Consider the following 21778-nt stretch of genomic DNA (forward strand, 5'->3'; position numbering starts at 1 on the left):
ATCCTGGCCTGAATCAGGAATAGTGCAGCCAGCAGGACCAGGGAAGTGATTGTCCCCCTGTACTCTGTTCAGGTGAGACCACACCTCGAGTGCTGTGTTCAGTTTTGGGCCCCTTGCTACAAGAAGGACATTGAGGTGCTCGAAAGAGTCCAGAGAAGGGCGACGAAGCTGGTGAGGGGTCTGGAGAACAAGTCCTGTGATGAGCAGCTGAGGGAACTGGGGGTGTTTAGACTGGGGAAGAGGAGGCTCAGGGGAGACCTCATTGCTCTCTGCAGCTACCTGAAAGGAAGGTGTGGGGAGCTGGGGGTTGGCCTCTTCTCGCAGGTAACCAGTGATAGGACCAGAGGGAATGGCCTCAAGTTGTGCCAGGGGAGGTTCAGGTTGGCAGCGAGGAGACATTTCTGCTCAGGAAGAGCAGTCAGGCATTGGGACGGGTTGCCCAGGGAGGTGGTGGAGTCACCGTCCCTGGGGGTGTTCAGGGAAAGGTTGGACGTGGTGCTGGGGGACATGGTTCAGCGGGTGACAGTGGTGGTAGGGGGTGTTTGGAGCAGGTGATCTCGGCGGCCTTGTCCAGTCTTAACGGCTCCATGAGAGCGCGCTCAGCCCCAGCCTCCTTCGCAGCCGGCGCGGGCGGGGCCAGCGGGGCCGCGTCCCCTTTAAATGCAAACGAGGCGGCGGCGCCGGCCCCCGCGGCCTGCCTTAAAAGTTCGGCGGGGCCATTTTGGGGCAGTAAGACCCAGCGCCGGCCCCGGGACGCCCGCCGAGCGCCGCGCACCCGCCCCGACCCGCCCTGCCGCCATGAGCCAGGCGGCGGAGAACAGCGCTGCGGCCACGGCGCCCACCGACACCAACACCACCACCACCACCACCGCGGCGGCGGCGCCTGACGGAGCCCCGCCGGCACCGCCCGCAGCCGCCCCGGACGCCAAGCCCAAGAGCCCCGGCGCCGCCGCCACCACCACCACGACCACCACCACCACCGAGGCGCCCGGCGCTGCCGCCGCCGCTGCCCCCGCCACCACCAGCGGGGCGGCGGAGACGGAGAAGAAAGTGCTGGGTGAGTGCAGGGGCTGCACGTGGCCGGGACGGGCGGCGCCGCTGCTGTCCTCATCCCCGGCCCCCCCCCCCCCCCCTCCCCGCCGCCTCCGCTCGGTGAGTCAGGAGCGGAGCGGGGCTGGGCTCCCCGCCCGTTCCCCCCCCTTGGGGCTGCCCGGTCGCCTTCCCCGTGCCCCAGCGCTGGGCTCCCCGAGGACGGCATCGCCTCCTCTCCGGAGAGGGGCTGAGGGCGCGGTGTGGCAGGTACAGAGCCGGGGTGGGGGGGAGGGGGCTGTCAGGGCAGCTGCAGGTACAGCCTGCGTGGTTGTTCCCCTCTCCTGTTATCAGATCTGTGAGTAAGCGGCTGAGGCGCGCTGGTATCGCTTACATCTGGCTGCTTCTGGCCTGAACTGCGCTCTTTGGGAGGTTTTCAACTAGTGCACCTCTCTCTGTTGCTTCGTGGGGGAGAGGAGGAACAAGTGCCTGTGTAGGTCTAGCAGGGAATGTAACCCACCACAGCACCCCTTTAGCAAATTGGTCCTACTGCTAGGCAAGCTCTTCAGCAGATGTGAGACAACGACGATTGATGCCCGTTCACAATGGGCTTGAACACCTGCCTACCTCGAGTGTCCCTGCTAACGGTCTTGTAAATACGTTCACTGAAGTCTCCTCCTAAAAAGATCCCATTAGAAGCAAGGTCTGAGATGTCAGACAGTCAGTGTACTTCTGGGTGTAAGGGCGAAGATTAATCAGCTTTCTCTTCTACTTTTCTGAAACATGTTTTCATTAATTCAGTAATTTGGGCATGGGTAGGAGTAGTTGTTGATTGTTTCCTCTGATAGGTGTATCGTGTCCTGTAGAAATATGTGGACTTCTGCTCCCTAGTGGGGTAGGACTCACTGCACCAACTATTTTTGAATTGTTAGTAAAACTGGTTATGGTTTCCTCTGGGCTTGTCCTTCTTCCTGCCTGATCTCTCCACTATGACAGCTCGGGCTTAACAATGTCTGTGCCATGGTCACGTGGACACAGGGTAAAATACTGCTGTCTGATGTTCTTCCCCTAATAGTAATGCTTGGGGGGACTGCATGACTAGTGCAGATGGGGAATATTTTCCCAGTATGCTATCCTACAGACTGAGGGAAGTCTTCAGGATGTTCTTGACAACTTGTGCAAAGTGATGTTGTTCTAGCCAGCTCTGAGACAGTGTGTGGACTTCCATTTGTCAGCAGCCAGCTGGCTACACAGAGTTTCGACTACTGCTTCTCTGAGGGTTTCTGTCAGACTTCTAGGCTTCTCTTCCTAATCTGATTGAAATAGGCCAACAGATTCAATGGCTATTTTGAGGGGGAGGAAAAGGATGATCATAAGGGAATCAGTGGCATTAGCCTTGTTTATTACAGCAGGCTAAAACCTGCGTGCACAACTGGCTCCTGTGCTTGTTCCCCACCCCCTTCACTTTTCCCCTCTTGACTTGTGCAGCGAGCTCTTGTACGTATCCAGTGTCTTCATGTTAGCAGTAAGTGTCTGTACCCAGTGGTGTCCCCATGAAACTAAACCTAAAAGCACATCTATAAATGCTGATGCCAAAGATAGTTATTGTTACACAGTCAGTGCTAGGCAGTGAAACTCTTATTTTTCTCTCCTTGAAAATAAGGAGAAATCTGGGAATAGATGCTGTATTAGGTAGTCTTTTCCCTAATAACAGTCTCACTCTTAAATTGGTTTTGTTTGTTCTAAATAAGAATATCTGCCAAAACCTTCACTTCTTAAAAGTAAATAGTAATGGTATGGTAAATAGTCTGTCCACTATTTTCAGTTGACCACAGCAACAGTACAACAGTGGACTGCTACCAGCAAACATTGCTTCCGTAACTGTGTATTGAGAGGAGGAGGTGGTCACTCTTCTTGTCTCTCAGGTATATGAGAATCCCAAGACTGTATGGGACTGAAAGTCTGTCTAGCTGTGTAATTGCCTAGTGAATCTTCATAGAGAAGAATGCAGGTGTAAAGCAAACGAACTTAATTGTTTGCAGTATGTTCTTCTTGCCTTTAGCGGACTGGCTTGGACTTCTGAACTGGAGACTGTCTCTAGACTTTTTCCCTTTAATTGATGCTTATTTTTTCCTGAACATATGTTAGGCTCTTAGCAAGTAGGCATTTGCCTGATGAGACCACTTTCAGGTATCTGCTGTATAAATTATAGGATGACTGTGGTACAGTACATTACACAGCATAACTGTGTGGTTATGCTCTGTAGTAAATAACATCTATTAAAGAACAGAGCCCAAAATTCTCTTTCCTACAGGTTTGGAAAGGACAAGTTTTGTCCCCACCCAGTTGCTGACAGGGAAGGAGAGGCTGAACTTCTTCCATCACTCTTGAGTTCCTCCCACATGTACCTATATGTTGGAGGAACAGGTTTCACCAGATCCTATAAAACACTGCAGTGTGACTTCTACATAAGATGCAAATTTGGTATTATATGAGACAGGAGCTTGTCTTCTTCCTAGAAGCCTCAGGACATGTAGTCGGTCAGTTTATAGCTGATACTTCATAGAAGGCTTCCAGAAGTAGGAATAAACAAAAAATAAATGTTGGGCTCTTTTGGTTAGAGTGAGGTTAATGGGAGGAAGAGCTCGTCCAAAACAAAGATGTGCTGCCTTTGAATGAGAGTTGTGTGGTATTTGTGATACTGCTTCTTTAGCCAGTTCTGGTTTCTAGTGAAGAAAGAAAGGGTGACACTGAGTGAAAGAGGGGACTTCTAAATCAGCTTCAGCTAGATGCGAAACATATCTACAAAACTAAAGAGAACTGGTGAATGGCAGGTTTACAGCTTCATTCTCTGTTTCTGGGATAAGAAATAGAGAAGGGATGAATGGCCAATTCTGAAAATAGAGCTGGGCTTCATTTTTAGATGCTGCATGCTAACTTCTTAATGACAAACAGTAAGTTAAGGCACTACTGCCTGCTACCACATTAGTATAAACTGAAATAGAGAAATGTACGCCTTAACCATTAAGGGAGCAGAATCAGTGTAGTCTGACTTCATGGGCAGGTATAAAAGTGTTTTTGTAATACTAATCACAGAATCACTTCTATACTTCTGTTCTAAAGCAATTTTAATTTTTCTTTCCAGCCACAAAAGTTCTTGGCACCGTCAAGTGGTTCAACGTGAGAAATGGATATGGCTTTATCAACAGGTATGTTTAAACTATTTTGTATGCACAGTGTACAAGACTTTCGGTACAGATAATATGCCATACATTAGTATTACAGGCTCATGCAGTTAATGGCCATGGTTGGCCAGGCATTTAGTAAACTTGGATGCCCTCTCTGGGCCTCTTTCTACCACATACCTACCCTTCATAGAAAGTGGTGTGGGGGGGAAGGTCAACACAAGAAGGGGAGGGTCAAACTCTGTACAAATGTAGTCTGAGTAAAAAATACCTCACTTCTAATGAGCTGTATGGTCTTTCATGGCTACCTGGATTTTTGTGAAGATGTGAGGAAGGCTGGAGGATGGGGGAGGGGAAAATATTTTTGGATAAAAATCAAGTGTGTTTAGAGACTAGTCAAAACACCCATTCAAAATGCACTTTGAGCTTCTCTCGTATGAGCAGATATGCTAGGCCTGGGTTCACAGAACTTCATTCTCTGAGTATAAATGAATATCTGAATGGCACCAATAATAGCTGAGCTGTAAGTCAGGTTCATCACATTCCAACCTTACATAAGGTTGAGATCAATACTTCCAAGTTACTGGAGGGAATTCTGGCTTTTAAGGCTGGAATATCTGTGGTGTTGAGGAGCTTAAATATCTTCTTTCATAAGAGAAAAGAAGCCCCTTCATGGAACAGTTGTCTTGCAAAAGGCATACCTGGCACTTCATTTTTTGTCCTGCAAGTTCTTAATCTATTACACAACAGGTGGACTTGGTGAAGTTGGACACTGTAGAATGAGATAGTCCTGTTTCATGGGTCTGAAGCCAGTTCCAGTACAGGAAATACTGGAATTACTATTCCCGTATCTGTTGACTACTATCTGGTGCTATGTAAAAAGAAAAGCTTGAATTAGGAAATATTCTTAGTATCTTGTAGCACTTGAAAGTGGGAACCTTCAGCTGGGTATTGTGAGACAGTTAACAAGTTGCTACACCATGCTGAAGTCAGTCAGACCAAGCACAGGAGAGTTAGGATGACATATTCACACTCTTTGTGAGGGACCCACCCATCCCCTCTGTGGAGAATCGAATGACCAGACTGTAAGGCCTAGGCTGTTTCTGCAGTATGGGAATACAGAATCAAGGTCTCTGACATCTTCACGTTTTGCTTGCAGGAGTCTGAACTAGCTGGTGTAATCTAGACAATCTAATGACTTCTTTTCTGGTTCCCCTGCCAGTGGATGCTCCTAGTACTTCTTGTGTGGAGTTTCTCTGAAAGAAGAGCTCTGCTAACAGCTGTGACCAGTCCTGTTGATAGTCTTACTTGACCTCTAGGATAGCAGCTCAGGTTGCAGGCCATGTAGAAGATGATGGGGGGGAGGGAGGGGGAGTAGTGAAAGGCAAGTCTAGTCATTACTCTGTCCTGTGTTGAAACAAAATACTGAATGTTACCCTGCAGATTACAGGGAACCTCCCTGCTGTCCCCCCCCCCCTCCATTCTTTAGAGCTGGGGGGTATCCTTTCTGCTCTTAAACATATGACTGGAAATTCAGAGGAAGGTCTTGATAGTACAGCCTTATACAGAATGTGTGGAATTCAGGGGATGTACAGCAGCCTGGGGGAAGGGAGGTTTTTTACTTGTAAAGTCAGGGATTTCTATCTAAGTATGTTAGTGTGAAGTTTTACGATTTATCACTTTCTTTTCACAGAAATGATACCAAAGAAGATGTGTTTGTTCATCAGGTAAGAGAGCAGTAATCACACTTGCAGATGTGTATTATCCTTGGCCTGTGGTAGGCTTCTTGTGTAGCTTCTGGAATAGCTGGGTGGCTGAGGTCAGCTTATCTTTGCTACTCCTTAGAATATTTACTCCAAATATCCCATCTTGGCATGCATGCATCCCAGGGAGGAATAGGAGGGTATGTTTTCTTTCTCTCTGAATTCATAATTGATGGAGTAGGTATTATAAACCTTTATGCTGTTTTTTGTCTGCTCTGATTTGAACACTAAACTTCTACCCCACCCTCAGGGAGATTTCCTATGTTTTGTAAATAATTTGCTGTTTGTCCTTCTTCCCCTCCCCCACTTTATCAGGCTCCTCCTGTGTCTTCTGTTTCTTCCCACCCTTTTTTTCACTTGCAGGTCTGTTCTGTCTGCCCTCCCTGGTATTGGAGAGAAAGTGATCTAGCCTGGCTCCTGACCAGGCTGGGTTGCCATCAGCTGTTGCTGCATGAGGCAGCTGTTCTTGGGAAGAAGGGGAGGAAGGCTGTGTGCCAAGTGTGCCCAAGTAGGGAGAGATTGCCAAGCAGCCTGCCATTGGCTAACCTTCCTTGAACTGTCAGTAGGCTGTTCTAAGTTTATATCGTGAGCCTTGGGTCACAGACAGCTAATGGGAAGGCAGAGGATGCTGCTTCCACACTGATGCCAACCGATTGGCTGGCATAGGTCTGGTTTTGCATCATCTGAGACTTCACCAGCAAATGAAATACTATCCTTGGAGCTTTTCCCTGTGAAAGGTCTGCAGGCCACGTGAGCCTTAAAAGCAGAGCTTTCTTCATGGTGTGACAGTATTTCCATGAAATGTAGCTGGTGAGCTTGCACTCAGAGTTGGTTACAGATGGAGAGGGTATGTGCATATGTAGTTAAACATCTTTGGTAAACATCAAGGGTCAGTTCAGCTCATGAATAGTGTATACTAGTGAATACTGTAGCTTCATGAATAAATACCCCAGGGTAACTGGTTCTCTAGGTCAAGGGTTTAGACCCCTTATCCCTAAAATGGGTGGAACCAGGAGGGAGTAAGACTGGTGCTTGTAGCAAGTGGAAGATACCAGGAAGAGTTCTCAGTATACATTCCCAGTTCAGTTAGCAGGCTGGGAGCAAGTGCTCTCAATGTGTATACAAACTTCTCAAGAGGTCTTAATTCATATACAAATGGTAACAGTTAACCTCCTTCCTTAATAAACACGTGTTGTGTGCACACTGACATACTCCCTTCTAGCTGCTGGTACAGCAGCTGTGTGTGGAGGAAGATGGGAAGAGTTCTCATGACTGAAAGGTGTTTTGAATAGGCAGTGCTGTAAAACTGTCTTGAAGGCAAAACAAGGTCTCCCTGAGACCTGTGTGAAGATAACCAGCTGTCCTACTGATGACAAACATGACACAGATCAGTATTTTTCTTTAAGACTGCCTGTGAAGATTCAAAACAATGAAGGCCCAGGGCAGGATGCTATTATCTGCTGTTTTGTCTCACTTGTGGAGATGATTATTTACCTGCATGTAAACTGTTGGTGGCAAGAACTTGATTTTCAGCTGTGGAAGATGAGATGCTCTAGGCAGGAGCACTGAGCAAAACTGGCTTGGTGTCTCAGAAATCCCACATCACATGCGAGTTTGCATCTGATTAAACCTGTTTGGGGGCTCTGTATGGCAGTGTAGATTCCTCCAGATGCAGCCTATGTCAGACGTGATCAAATGTTCCTAAACTTTTCCATCCCAAGCTGTTCCGGGACATGGACAATGGCAGGAAGCGGGGGTGTGAAGGAGTGATGGGTCTGCTCTCCACTTAGTGGTGCAGTGGGGGGAGGTCCTTGCTTGGGGTGTTCTTGCTGGGGCTCCTGCCCTGGTGCTCCTGTGTGGTGCTGGGGAGCTGCTGCGGGGCAGGGAGGGGTGTGAGGAAGGCAAATCTGCAAGGAAAGTGATTCAAACATGGCTAAGCAAACATCCTGCGAGCAGCTCCCTGGCTGTTCTGTGTTAGTGCCTGTGCAGCTCCTCCTCCCCTTCCCCCACGCCCTGCCCGGGGAGGGACTGGATTATACATCTAATCCCTTTAGAATAAGGTTGACCTAGTTGAACAGATACACCCTCCTCCTGCCCCCCTGGCACGCACACAGTGGGGAGGGAACAGCCCGGTCTCATGATCAGAATGGGGGTTAACTCTCAGTGTGTGTCTATTGGATGCTATTTATAAATGAGCACAGATTAAAATGCTTTTCTCTTTAGGGCATGCATGGCTTGCTTTGAATTAACCCTTTGTCTTGTGGGGGACCCGATCAGTGGTGTGGGGAAGGGCAAGACTTGCTTGGCTTTGTCTTGCTTGTTGTCCTTGTGCAGTTTGCTCCTGTGAGGTGCTGCTGAGGGCACTGTGTTAGTCAGGTGCAGTGCGAGCAGCAGGCATTCTGTGTCCTCACAAAGGAGTGTGAGAGGGAAGGAGGAGGGGTTCTGCAGCTTAACACCGTTAAAAGTGTAGGTAGCTAGAGAAGTCTGACTTGCTTTAAGCTTGAATCAAGCAGCAAGGGGAAGCTTGTGCAGCAGAAGAGATTGATATCTTTTTCTCCACTTAACCAGACTGTATCTTCATGCACAGTGTTTATAGTGCAACCTGGTATAGATGTACCAGTAACTGATGTGACAAATTTTGGCTGTCACTGTGACAATGCTGGATGTGCACATGATGTGGTGATATCATGAGGGTACAGAAAGAACTCTTCCAAACAAAGTACTGAACTAGCTCTGAAGTTTATCATAGCTGTCTGTTCATCAGTGTTCCCTTGGGAAATGAAAGGCTTTGTGTTAATTGTTCAGTGCTGCCTGTGTTAACACAAAGCTGCTTGAGCCTGCAGAATGGTGGTGAACAGTAACAGGGAGAATAGTGCTCTCTCCTCTCTGGATATGCAGAGTAAAAGTCTTTTCTCTAAGCTTGGAGCTTAGGCTTGTTAGCAGATTATTCCTTCAGTGTTTACCTACAGCTGAGGTAGTAGTAAAGCCATCCACTTAATGCTAAGTTTTGAGAGACTATCGAAATTCTTTGTGTATGCTTTTATGAAATAACTCCACAGACAGCCTACCATGTGGCAGCCTCTGTCACCTATTTACAGATCATTCAATTGCAAATCTGAATCCTGAAGCTTTTGTCCATGAGTCTGAAACAGTATATGTGAGATCATGTTGATTTCATCTTCCATTATTTTTCTTGGAGGTTTGAATAGGTTGATTAATCTTAAGTATACCCTCTCCTGGAAGGATGTCTAGTAGTCCTCTTTCCTCGGCCCTTACAATGAAGGGGAGGAGTTCAAAATGCAGCTTGTTGACATCCATCATGTGCAAAGTGTGAAACTTCAGAGTCATGTCAGTTGTCTCAGCACAGAGGTAGTGAAATAATTAAACCCTTAATCTACAGTGAAGGTAACAATCTTAATGTTAGTATTTAGCATTTATGGAAAAACAAGGACTTCCAGGTGGTTTCAGTAATGCGGCAGTTACTAAAAGTTCGGCAAGAAAGTAAGCAAAGCTGTCCTGGCTGAAGGTGGGAGTCTCTGCTTGTTGTGGTGGTTCCCAAAAGAATGTGCTTGAGCAGCTTGTTCTCTTCGTCTTCCCTATCTCTTCTCTTCCTATTTATTTTCTTCTTTCCTATCAGAAAAATTCCTGGATTGTTTTTTGCTTTGGTAGCAATACTATCTACACTTCCATGGTCTAAGGCTTAACAGCCATTCAGGGACACTGCAGCATACAGAAAAACTGGATAGATGTAGGGCTATAGGGCTACAAGGACAAGCTGGCCTGTTGCCTGAAACAAAGGGGATTGTTTTCAGCAACAAATGAAAATACTTTTCCTAAACTGGTCAAGCTCAACTTTAAACTGACTAGAATTTTTCTTTCAGTACTTCAGTGGGAAATGTTTTGGGGCTAGTGTTGACTGAACGACTATAGTTGCCATGTGCTGGTAATAATTTCTCTGATCTTCATTCTGCTTGCCTTTCTTTGACTGCAGACAGATGCTACAATTCTCTTATATTTTACTCTGTAAATGTATTTTACTAACGCAGGATTTGTGCATTTCTGTGTACTGTCCCCTTCATGCTAACAAGACAGCCATATCAGGAGACTTCAAGTCCTTAATTGAAGAGGACTTCACTAAAAAGCTGGTTCCCTAGATTGTCTTGTACAATGTATATGTGCTTAATGTCTTCTGATCTCTTTCAGTTTGTGATTCTTTACTTAATGGCACTTTACTTAACTGGCAGTAGCCTTGCCTTGTTATAAATGCCTCTTTGAAATCCTAGAAATAATCTACTAACTGAAAGGCATCTGTGGCTGAAAATCAGTCTAGGATGTTTGGGTGTTCTTGGGAGTCTGGGGTTAGAGGATGGGATGATGTCAGCTGGTTCTGATTCCAAGCAATGTTAATAGTATTTCAGGGATTTTTGTCTGGAAAAGATGATTCTGTTCTAGTAACATTACCCTGTATTCAACAGGGACTTGCCTAACTTTCTGGGGTCTCCCTTACTTAGAGTGCTTAGGTAAAATGCATATTTTTGGTACTCTGTAGTTTGTAATTCTTTAGTTACGAAGAGTTGTCATGATACATTTATAGTTAATGCCACCTCCTACAAAATACTCACAATCTTAACATCTTTATACATGGTTAACCAGTCTCCAGATTGTAAAGGAATGGGTCACAGTTGTTGCTGAAGGTACTTTGGTATGGCTTCCAGGAGACCAAACACTCCACTTGAGTGTATGGAAATACAGAAAGATTTTAATACTTAGTGGGCTTGAAAAGGGGAGTCTTGGGGCAGCAGTGACTTGTAAGCTCATGAGTGTTGAGAAAGGAGTAAACCCTGACTAAGGGAGTAAGGAGGCCCTGTAGAAAAGTGGAGGGAGGGGATCAATATTTTTGAAGTATTTTGGTGTGGTGACTGATCTGGTATGCAGAGTTGGGACTGTAACAGGAAAATGATTCTTCCCTCATCTACAGTGCTATGAAGGAGTAAGATAATAGTAAGATTAACTAATGTATTTTTTTCATCTAAAGACGGCAATAAAGAAAAACAATCCACGGAAGTATTTGCGCAGTGTTGGTGATGGAGAGACTGTAGAATTTGATGTGGTCGAGGGAGAGAAGGTAAGACTATAGAGGTGTAATACAGAGTTCACAACACTCTCATGGGAAGTAACACAGAGCACTGTCTGTACATGTAGTGTTTTTTTGTCTAATGTGTTGATCCCTGGGGTGGGTGGCACTCATAGCTTCTATGTGGAAGATCAGGGTTTTTTAAGGCTTTATTGAGGTGTATTTAAGTTTTGAGAGATCCAGAAACACATCTTACTGCTCCTAGAATTTTTAACTTTTACTTGATAGAACAGTTAATGCTTATTTGGAAGTCTGCAGGCCTCAACTGATATTTATATATTCCCCTGGATAATTTGTTTTGGAGTCAGGTAACTTAATGACTATAAAGAGCTTGGAGGTTCTTAAGCTTCTACTTTCTCGATTGCAGATATTTTGAGTTCTCTGAGCTTTCAGGGTCTTTACTTTAACCAGTGATTTCTTCCTGTTTTTTCCTACCCTCTGAGCTTAGTCTGGCTGGTAGGATCTCAACTCATTAGCTTACACAGTCATAACTCCCATGTTGCAGGGTGAGAATAACAGACTTGCTTTTGCACTACAGGAGGAAGGGATCTATGTAGCTGGGAACTGATGTTATACTCATGCAAGCAAGTTTCTCCTTGTTTCTTCCTTCTTCTGCCTTGGATTCTTTTCTCTCAGAACTGTGGCTTAACTTTTTTTGGCCTTTTAGGGTGCAGAAGCAGCTAATGTCACTGGTCCAGATGGAGTCCCTGTAGAAGGCAGTCGCTATGCTGCAGACCGGCGCCGCTATCGACGTGGCTATTTTGGCCGACGCCGTGGACCACCTCGAAGTGTAAGTTTGACTACTTCTTAGTGATTGTCCTACCTCAGCTGTCTTCCATTCTTCTCAGGCGATGGAACAACAGGTTCAACACTGGCATGTGCTGAGCTGTTAATGCTTAAGTTGTTCGTGTTCTTCAGTAATATTCTTGAATATTTTCACTTTGTCCAGCATATCGTTGATGTTAATACTGATGATCTTGGGTGTCCTGCAGGCTTTTTCTTAGCATCTTTCTGAATGGTGTTAAAGCATCTTTTTGGGTGATAAGCTATCTTGTTAAGGAGCAAACAGGAGTAAAACACCTAGGTGGTTCACCGTGCCCTTAACCTGAAGGAAGGGAAAATATTTACACTGCCCAAAGTAATATAGCCATCAACCATCATTTGGGAAGGTTGCTCAGAAAAACTAACTTGTAAATAAGTTCACTGTTTTTTGCATGGCATGGTAGTAGCTTGACTAGTTGAAATGTTAATGTATCTTCCCTTCATAGCCCCCTGTCTGCAGCAGTATGATGGAAAACATTCTTTTCTTTAAACCAGCTATACACCACCCTTCATCAGATTTGCAAGCCTTCCTAAACAGCTTTCCAGCAAAATTTTGCAGGGGACTAATTATGTGGTACATATATAGTTCTAGCAGTTACTATTATGTTTTGTGCTTATGCTGCATTGGTACCTGGAACATAGTGCAGGCTTGACAGTGTCTGTTTTTCTAACCATTGAATCTGTGATCACTGTCACACAGGAGTGTGCAAATAACTCCAGGACTTTTATATTGGATAAGTCTCTAAGCAACATTACTCTTCTGACCTTGTTCTACAAAGTTGGCAGCATGGAGGCAAACAGAAGCCTTTCCTTACAGTCTAGCTGTTTATATTATTTATCTCAAGGTCTCTTCTTTAGTACCATTAGACACCACATACTTAAATACATGAGAGGTGTTCTTTGAGGTACTGCAGTGTACTGGAAGTTGATGATGGTAATTGATGCCTTGTTACTGAATGTCATTGTTTTTGTGGAGATGGAATGAAAGCTAAAGCTGCAAACTATGTGGTAGAGATCTAGGACACTTGGTTTTGATCAGCTTTTTGATGAGTTAACAAATAAGCTAACAAATAAGACTGGGAAACATCATCTACCTGTGTTCCAGTATTGTTTCCTTTTACTCTCCTAAAACTAAAATCTTCCTCAACTGGCTTAGTTGAATGGCTTAGTTGATAGTATTGGTTTTATCTTGGAGCTGCTTCAAATTTTAAATGAGCAGACATATCAAGGCTTTGACACCCCTGTGTACTCTGAGTATGGAAAGCAGCTGTTTCCTTCTGCCTGAGGAGTGATAATGTGAGACCTGTCTTGGACATGGGGAACATTCAGTCTCAGGGTTCTTGCAGTGGAACTCCTGAATGTCTAATGGAAGGTTATGCAGCTAAAACTCTGGCTTGCGTGTGACACTAATGTGTTTGGATCCCAGCAGTTGAAAGTATACACAAAGGGGACAAATTGTGATATACTGTGTTTTCCTTAATCTTGTTTATGTCCAAGTTCCCATGTTAGTGTTGGGGTGGGCAGTACTAGGCCTTAACTGCTTTGTGACCTGGTGCTTGATATGAGGCCCCTATTGAAAACTGAAAACGTACTGGTCTTCCTCTGGTAACACTTCTAGAAGAATTACAGCCTTCAAAACTTGCAAATGCTCACTTAAAGATGTTAACCTGGGTGCTTATTGCTTACAAGGCTTTGTCCTTCATTTAGCTTGTTGAGATTCCTTTGAATATCAATCCTGCTCACCAAAGCATTGATATGCCTTCCAGATCTGGTTTAATCTGTAAACTGACAGCAGAACAGAACTTCTGTGGTTTTGGACACAACATAGTACCACCCCATTAACATACCATTCTTTATCAAGTAACTAGGTAGACTGTGACTGCAGTGACTTCTCAAAAATGATAGTGGCCAGGCAGTGACACTGCCCAGCATCTTCAGTACTCCTAAATGTATCCTATCTAGTGTGATAGACCTGGATGTGTAAAATTATCAGAAGTGACACTTTCTCATGACCTTAGTTATCAGTTCTCCAAGAATGTCAGCTTTGGATGCAGCTACGCCTGCTAAACTCCTCATGTATTGTAGTGGAATGTTCTTACGTTCTGAGCTAGCTGACCAGTTCTGATGGGCCTTCTTTACTGGCTTACTGATTAATTAGTTGCCTGAAGGAGTAAAAGCTCCATTCTGAGTGTCCTAGTGGAGTGAATCCTCTTCTGAAGCACTTTCTTCTGGGGAATTTTTTCTTGTATCAATTAACATATTCTTCATGTTGCAACTGCAAATCTACTGCATTTCAGGAGGCTTCTTTCAAATATCCTTTTTTCTTCAACAAGGCCTCTGCTTTACCCTTGTGTTCAGACTTGCAAGGGGAAAGGAAGGTAGCAATGTCTGAGCCATAGCATTATGTGAACAGTACCACAGAAATAGTGTATACAGCTGAACTAAAGGTGTTGCTGCTTGACTTGAGGAGGTGTTTCCATCTAGGTATTTTTTCAGAGCTCTTCTGAAACTTGTTGAGTATTCATAATATCCTCTTCAGTGTCTTGAGGAAGTTAATTGCTTATAAGCAACTGCTGTTGCACATCTGAAGAAATTTCAGTGTACCTAGGCCTGATCTACTAGACTGCAGAGGTGACTTTCCAGAGCTCAGTTCCATGTCACTTCTGCTTTCTTTAGTAAAAAGCGAAGGGTTCAAAAAAGTGTTATAGCTCAAAGTTCTATAGCTTATGAATGGCAGTAATATTCAGCTTTAGTGCAGTGGTCTTTCAGGTTTTAGGAACTTCTATATTTGCTAAGTGAAGTCAACTATTTCAACCTTGTAGCCCAGCAAGAGAGAACTTATCCTTGTTTACTCATGTTTTTGGCAAGCCTTTTGATGCTATTCATTCTTTGCCATGCTAGCTCAAATGTGCCTGTACTCTGGACATAACTTACTGGGCCTGTTTCTGAACACCTGTAACTTTTCTCAAGAATGAGAAGAACCTTCAAGAATAATTTTTTAACCAGTTGCAATGGGTACTTGTCTGGATTGCTTGGAGGTTTCTGTGGAGAGCAGAGATGCTTCTTAACTGCATTCACTGAAGAAAAGAGGCCATGGTCTTCCACAAACTGTGGTAAGACATGGCATGGAGCTGTAGTCAGAATGTTAATACAAGCAATGAATCATGAATAACCTTGAACTGATGATGTCATCTAAATACTGTGAACAAATGAGTCAGAGATGGGCAAAATTGTTTGGGAAACATTTTAAAGACTGACATTTCTTGTGCAGATGTGGAAATACAAATGGCTCATTCTGTAGTGTTTGGACAGTACTGAAATGGAAGAACATGAATAAATTGGAGGAAGCGGATGAGTAAAAAGCACCTTGCAGTTGCAGCTAATGCTTAAAAATACACTTATTTATGGAGAGAATAAAGCTTCATATCTTTGTGGGAAGTAACTGTATGCTGGCCTATTTTGTAGGAGGAAAAATGTGGAGTGAAGCTGGCCAGCTTCTTGTATTCATCTTTTAGGATGACCTAATGTATTAACAGGTATCTTTTATTAGAAGCTTTCAGTGGAATATGCTGGATGAGCAGGACTGTGTGCTAGAAATGTAGTGATAATTTAACCATACAAATGAAGTCTTCCCAGTCAATGAATCTAATAAATTTACTAGTAGTGTAATAAAACAGGATCTAAAGGCTCAAGTTCTGGCTTCTGGTTACACAGTGTGTCAGTTAGTGAAACAGTGTAACAGCTTTATTCTGGAAGCATACTTCACCTCTGGCCAGCAAACCCAGGTAACTTTCAGTTAAATGAATGTATTTTTGTGATACTATAGGGGATGCAGGAAACTACTGATACTTGTAGGCTAAGCAGTTCAATACTTTCAACTAGCTGTGCAACCCAAGCACATTTAAAATAGTGAAGCATCAAAATTCAGTTCAAGGTGAATAGGAAAAGTGTCTGCATTGTTTTCTAGTAATGCTTCAAGTTCAGTCATTCCTTTTTTGTCATTGTCACTATAGGAAATGCTGTTCTTCATTTGAGATTTCAATGCAGGCTTCTATATGGAGGAGTGGACCTAGGCTGTGCCATTAAAAGGCAATATTGAATTTGTGTCTTTAAAGAGCAGTGAATATGATGCTGATTGTAAAGTCCTATAGGAGAGATATAGGAGAGATTTTGGCTGAAAGCAGTTTTTTGCACTCCTCCTTACTGTTAGCTTTGATGCTCTAACTTCTGACACGCTGTCCTTTCAAGAAGACCTTCTAGGCCTTCATGATTTCTAATTTCTGGTACTACATCTTAGAACTGATCGAAATTCCAACTGTCAGCTCATGTTGGAGGAGAGAAGTTGTAATTATGCTGGAATATGCACAGGAGGGAGGGAGATGTGAAGGAGAGTCTTCTTTAACAGAGCCAGAACAGAAGTGGTCAGAAGCAACTTTCAGCATGATGACTTTCAGTTCACCATCCCAATTCAGAAGTGTCCACATCAATGGCTACCTTTCCATAATCCATTTACCTCTTGCAGTTCAGTGACATTTGTTTTGAAATGCACTTTTGTATGTGTTAGAACTGTTGGCTTCTCTCTCTTTCCCTAGAGAGAGGGAGATGGTATCAGCAGGTGACTTCTTGTTCCTCCTAATAGCAGATAAAGAGCATCTGTTAACTCTTGTTCTGCCCCCATGGTTACTTTGCTAAAATGAAAGCCTTATGGTATCTATGCTTTGAATCTAATGTGTTGGGATGCTTGTACAGGTTTACTATCTGAACTGGTATTCAAATCATTGGGCTATATAGTCAACATATACCTGTGAAGAGATAACACTTCATCTTTGTCTTGGTCTTTTGATTTGCTTTGCAGGGTGTTGAGGGAGAAATCAAAGATGGGATCACAGAAGGAGGACAACTTAATCAGCAAGTCCATAGGAATCCTACGTATCGTCCCCGCTACCGCAGGTTTGTGTTATTTTCTCTGCTTGTCATTGCAAATAAATGTGGTCTATAAAAAGCTTAGAGTAGGAAGCTGTATTCCCTGACATTCATGTACATGTGAATGGTAGGGAGAGGTGAGAAGCCTCTGAATTATTAGAAGAAAGGTGTAATTATTAGGAGTAAGAAGGTAACTGTAGAAGTAGTTTAATATGACTATGTTATTCAGGGTCAGGAATAGGTCAAGAAAGGGCAAAGTTCTGTATTGTTACTTCTCACAACTGATCAACATATTGAAGTGAGTTGTAAGCTCTTGTCCCAGCTGAACTCTTATACTTCCTTGTACAATGGTGAATCTAGATTCCACTTGATCTGGGACAGGTAGGTCCAGCATCTGCAGGGGCAATTTGTTCTAATACTTCACATGGACTACATCCACATGTAGCGTAGTAGTTTGCAGGTCATTGCTGGACTACTGGTTTATCTGTATCTAGCACAGTCCTGTGTGTCACTTAGGCTTATTTCCAAGTGCTGGCGTCTCTTGTAGGTGTAGAAAAAAGGCTACTGTTCAGGAAAAACTTAAGTCACGCACTACCTCTTAGAGGCTATTACATTATATGGTAGCATTTCAGTTAACTTGTAGTAACCTGTGCTGGTGAAGGGATCCATGTAGGGATCCATAAAACTGGGCTAGATAGTTGTTTGAAGACTAAATAGGCTATTCTTGGGTTAAGTCGAAGTTCAGACTGTACATGAGTGTACATGAGTACTCATGCTTTCCAATGGGGTATGCAGCATAACTTGCTGAGTGACATGTTAGTCATCCCTTCACTTGGCCAGCATAGGATTTTTTTTCTTTATTTTTCAGTCTTAATTCTGACATGGCCACTCTTTCCATGTTTTTGCACTGAGGAAGCAACTCCATAACTGAGTAATTCAGTGTAGCTCAAAATATCAGTATATGAAATACCCAGCCTCTGACTGTTAAACATTTTGAGATGTTGCCCAACTTTTTTTTTTTTAACTTTAAGTAGAGAAGTTTATTCAGATTCCTGACTTCTTGTTATGTTTGTTTTCTCTTGGAGGATGAGTGACAAATAAGGTAACTGCTGGATTGTGTTTGCTGGTATCTTTCATAATTGCTTATAGAGACTACTCCTAAGGAGCTGAATTGTGTTAGTATGCCATTCAGCAGACCTCACTTGCTCCTCTAAATCTTGTCCTTGTTTTATGTAGTCAAGAGGGGTAACATTGTATTGGTTATTTCAGAGGGGATATCCAGAAGTGCTTCATGGGTGTAATAGGAATTCCTAGGAATTAAACCATTCAATTGCAAATAAGCCTGGGCTAGTCCAAGGCTGACTTGGCAGAGTTATGTGGCCACTGCTGGCTTGTTTCTTCTCTTAGCCAGCAGCTCAGATGGCGTAACTACCTCTTTATTATAAGACAAGCAGCAGAACATGCTGATGTAGTTTCAGCAGTGAAGAGACACCCAGGCTGCTTGTCTATTCCAATGAAACAAGTCTTTCCCTTAAACTACATGACAGTCAAACTGCAAAGGGATTGTTTGCTTGCATTTGAAACCATGAAGATGGTGTTTGGTTAGAGAGGTCTTTTGCAGGGCTGAGGTTAAGGTAGTTTAACCTTCTCAGGATTCCCTTGTCCTTGATACATATTTCCCTGCCTCTTCAGAGGCCCCCCACGTCCACGCCCTGCCCCAGTGGCAGGAGAGGCCGAAAACAAGGAGAACCAGCATGAAGCCAATGCTATGAGTCAGCAGCCAATTCGCCGTGGGTATAGGCGCCCGTACAACTACCGGCGTCGACCTCGTCCACCCAATGCGTCAGCTCAGGATGGGAAAGAGGTAAGCATGCTCCTGGCAATGCAGCAGGAACTGAGTTCTGATGGTATGAATATTCACAAGCCTCTGTTCTGCTGGGAGGGTTTACCAGGTGTATTGGTGTGTTGGAGGTTACTGATGGCTGACTCCAAGATGCTGACAGTAAAGGCAGCTGGTTTCATTGCTTGTTCCTTATGAACTTCTTTGAGCAGCTTACCTTAAATGGAACCAGCAGTAGGATAGGAATTGCTTCTGGATAATTCTTGGAGTCACTGTAACACTCTCTTTTGAAGTAGAGAGAAACGTTTTGAGCTTTCTCAAATATCCTCAAACCACCTCTTTCTAGGATAAGAGAGCTTTGAAAGCTTTGGATCAATTTTCTGAGCTGCTTGAAGTAGTTGAATCCAGGTTGTAAACAGACTTTACCTAGTGAGCAAATTTCTTATTCTATATCTGCCTGAAGTAGTCTCCTCCATGTCAGAGCTGTATTGAAAAAAGTGGGTCAAAAACAATTTGTGTAATGCTTTAACTATAAGAAATATGCTAAAATTTTCTGAAGATTCATCTTCCTTGCTTCTACTAAAAACCTGAGTTATATTGGTGCTGACACTGAACAGAGAAGAGATTTCTTTTTAGTCTTTGTTTCTAACAAGGCTTATTGTGTCTCAGACAAAGGTGACTGAAACACCTGCTGAAAATCCTGCTCCGGTGACTGAGCAAAGTGGTGCCGAGTAATGTCCACCTTCCCCAGGCACCTTTACCATCTCTCAGGTAAGGAATATGGATAGTCCAACTGAAGCAGGATTATGTATATTTTTAGTACTTTAGGTTGTGCTGTGTCCCCGTATGTCTGGCCATCTGGTAAGTTACATGTAACTTCTGAGAGCCTTGTGTAGGTGAATCAAGGAACTGTCTACTGTTCTTTCTTTCTGTGAGAAAACAAGTTTTGCTTTATCTGTATCTTTAGCAATAGCGTCTGTTAATGAACTGGTGCTGTTTTGCTGTAGGAAGGTGCTGTATTTTCAGTTTATAGATAGGATATGCCAGTCATGCTTAATTTGTTAATCATAACACTCACCCTTCTGACATCCCACCTTTTCTTCAGTGAAGTGAAATTATGTTTTCTGTAATATATTTTTAATCTGTCTTTTCAACAGGTGTCCTACAACTCAAAAGTAACACCAAAGAAATGTTCAAGCAATAAATAGTCAACAATGATGAAAGCAAAGATTTGAAACATCGGAACTTAAAAATAATACCAGCAGCAGAGATCCAGGGAACGCCTGCAAGACAGATGCATGAAGAGAGCGAGATTCAGAAAGAGCAACCTCCCCAGTTTCAACAGCAACTGTGGGTTTTTTCTTTATTAGAATTTCAATATTTTGCTAGTATTGAATTTTTTCAGTTTTTCTTTTGGTATCAAACTGAAAAGAAAAGGGAAAAATACCCAACCAAAGAACTGAAATTGAAATCAAATGCTTTTTTTATTGGATGCTGGTGCTAAGCCTCCCAAGTGTGTTGAGTTTTCATTTTTCTGTGCCAGTCCTGTTCACTGCAGGACGTGGGGAGGAGAAATTTCAGCTTTCCTTGGTAAGATCTATTTGAAACTGTGCAGCATGGGTGACGTTCCTCACAAATAAAAGTGATTTCAAGCACCAAAAAAGCAAATCTGTTGAAGTTTGTTCATGTTTTCCTTTAAAATAATGAATGACTATCTTACTGCTTCAGCATTTGTGTGAAAATGAAGGCTACATCATTGAATGTATAAAGATGTGTCTTGTCTCCAGCTGTGCTGGATGACATGAGCAAAGATGTGGCAATGTTAAGTAGGGCTACTTGAATGCAAAACAACTTCTACAAAAAATATACCAGGCAGCTATAACTTACAATGCCTTCTGATTTTGTGACTCAAATAGCTAGGTTTTTCTGTTACTGTCCTCCAGTAGGAGTTTGGAGGATTGGGAAAACTATCCTGCTAATTCATTCCAAATCTGTTTTGCAAGGCTCTTGTGTTCTGTAAACAGTAGAATGCAGGGTTCTCTTTGAGATTCCTATCTGCCCCAAAAGACAGCTAACATAACTGCCACTTCAGTCTGTTCCAGGATAGTGGCATTAAAATTTATTAGCCTCCCTAAAACTTTTTTTATTGGAAAAATAAAGTATTGTATCTCTTCTGTGCTGAAGAGCAGAGTTCTTAAAGTTCTTAACTGTCCTATGAATGCATGTTTGTGTTCCTTCATGAAGTTTGGATATCTTGCAAGTGTTATCAGTCTCCTTCCAGCTGCTGAATATGGGTGTGTTCATTCAGATATCTTGTTGCATGCTTCATTCTCCAACATGTCCAACACTTATGTTTCTGTCCTACAGTTGCTGTTACTCAAAGTTTGGGTAGTGTATTTGTATCCTTAAAACACCTCTTCCTGAACTTAGCTAGACAATGCTCACATAGCCTTTAATAAATAGCACTTCAGATAAACCCTATTGGTACAGATCAACACTGTATATGTGTATGACAAAAGGAGTAGAGATCCCTGGCAGGTGAGTTCTGTCCTCATCTATTCTAGTTTCCATGTTTAGGAAAAAGGCAAGGATTTGGACTGAGATTTCTAAATAACTGTCAACATGTGAAACAGCCCAAATTTGTAGAACAAATCTAAAACATGGACTTGCCTTCTAAACCTTTGTAAGATAACCTGAATTGAGTTTATAATAACTGTGAAGCAGAAGTGGTAAGCACCAGTACTGGAGGAAATAGCCCAGGCTTTGTTTAGAATGTTAATGTTCTGATGAGGATTGATAAGCTGAAACTTCCATTTGAAATGCAGAGTCCCTGTCCCCCCTTGGGCAGGCCTTCTCAATTCTATTTTTACAGTGTATCATTACAGCCTTTCTGTATCAGACAACATCTGACTTGGTTTGCTGGTTCTTGGATACTTGTAGGCATCCAACTCTTTCCCTGCAGACAGGTTTACGTATGTAACAATGGATTGTAGATTTTGTTGTGATGAGCACTGTAAAAAGGTGGCAGTGCTAAACAGAGTGCTTACTGCCCTTAACAAGTGTTTAAAGATCAACTCTGTGC

At 43.3% G+C, this 21778-nt stretch overlaps 1 protein-coding gene across 1 annotated transcript; it reads left to right on the plus strand.

Annotated features, from left to right (window-relative positions):
• The first annotated feature begins 702 nt into the window (after nucleotides 1–702).
• YBX3 (Y-box binding protein 3) lies at nucleotides 703–20364 on the plus strand. The gene is made up of 9 exons (XM_027449890.3): nucleotides 703–1057; nucleotides 4175–4238; nucleotides 5908–5941; nucleotides 11013–11102; nucleotides 11779–11901; nucleotides 16789–16883; nucleotides 18549–18720; nucleotides 19366–19467; nucleotides 19854–20364. Exons 1-8 carry the CDS (start codon nucleotides 799–801, stop codon nucleotides 19429–19431), a joined length of 903 nt encoding a protein of 300 aa, XP_027305691.3. The 5' UTR covers nucleotides 703–798; the 3' UTR covers nucleotides 19432–19467; nucleotides 19854–20364.
• The last annotated feature ends 1414 nt before the right edge of the window (nucleotides 20365–21778 follow it).

This window comes from Anas platyrhynchos, chromosome 1 (assembly GCF_047663525.1).
Source record: "Anas platyrhynchos isolate ZD024472 breed Pekin duck chromosome 1, IASCAAS_PekinDuck_T2T, whole genome shotgun sequence".
NCBI classification, from domain to species: domain Eukaryota; kingdom Metazoa; phylum Chordata; class Aves; order Anseriformes; family Anatidae; genus Anas; species Anas platyrhynchos.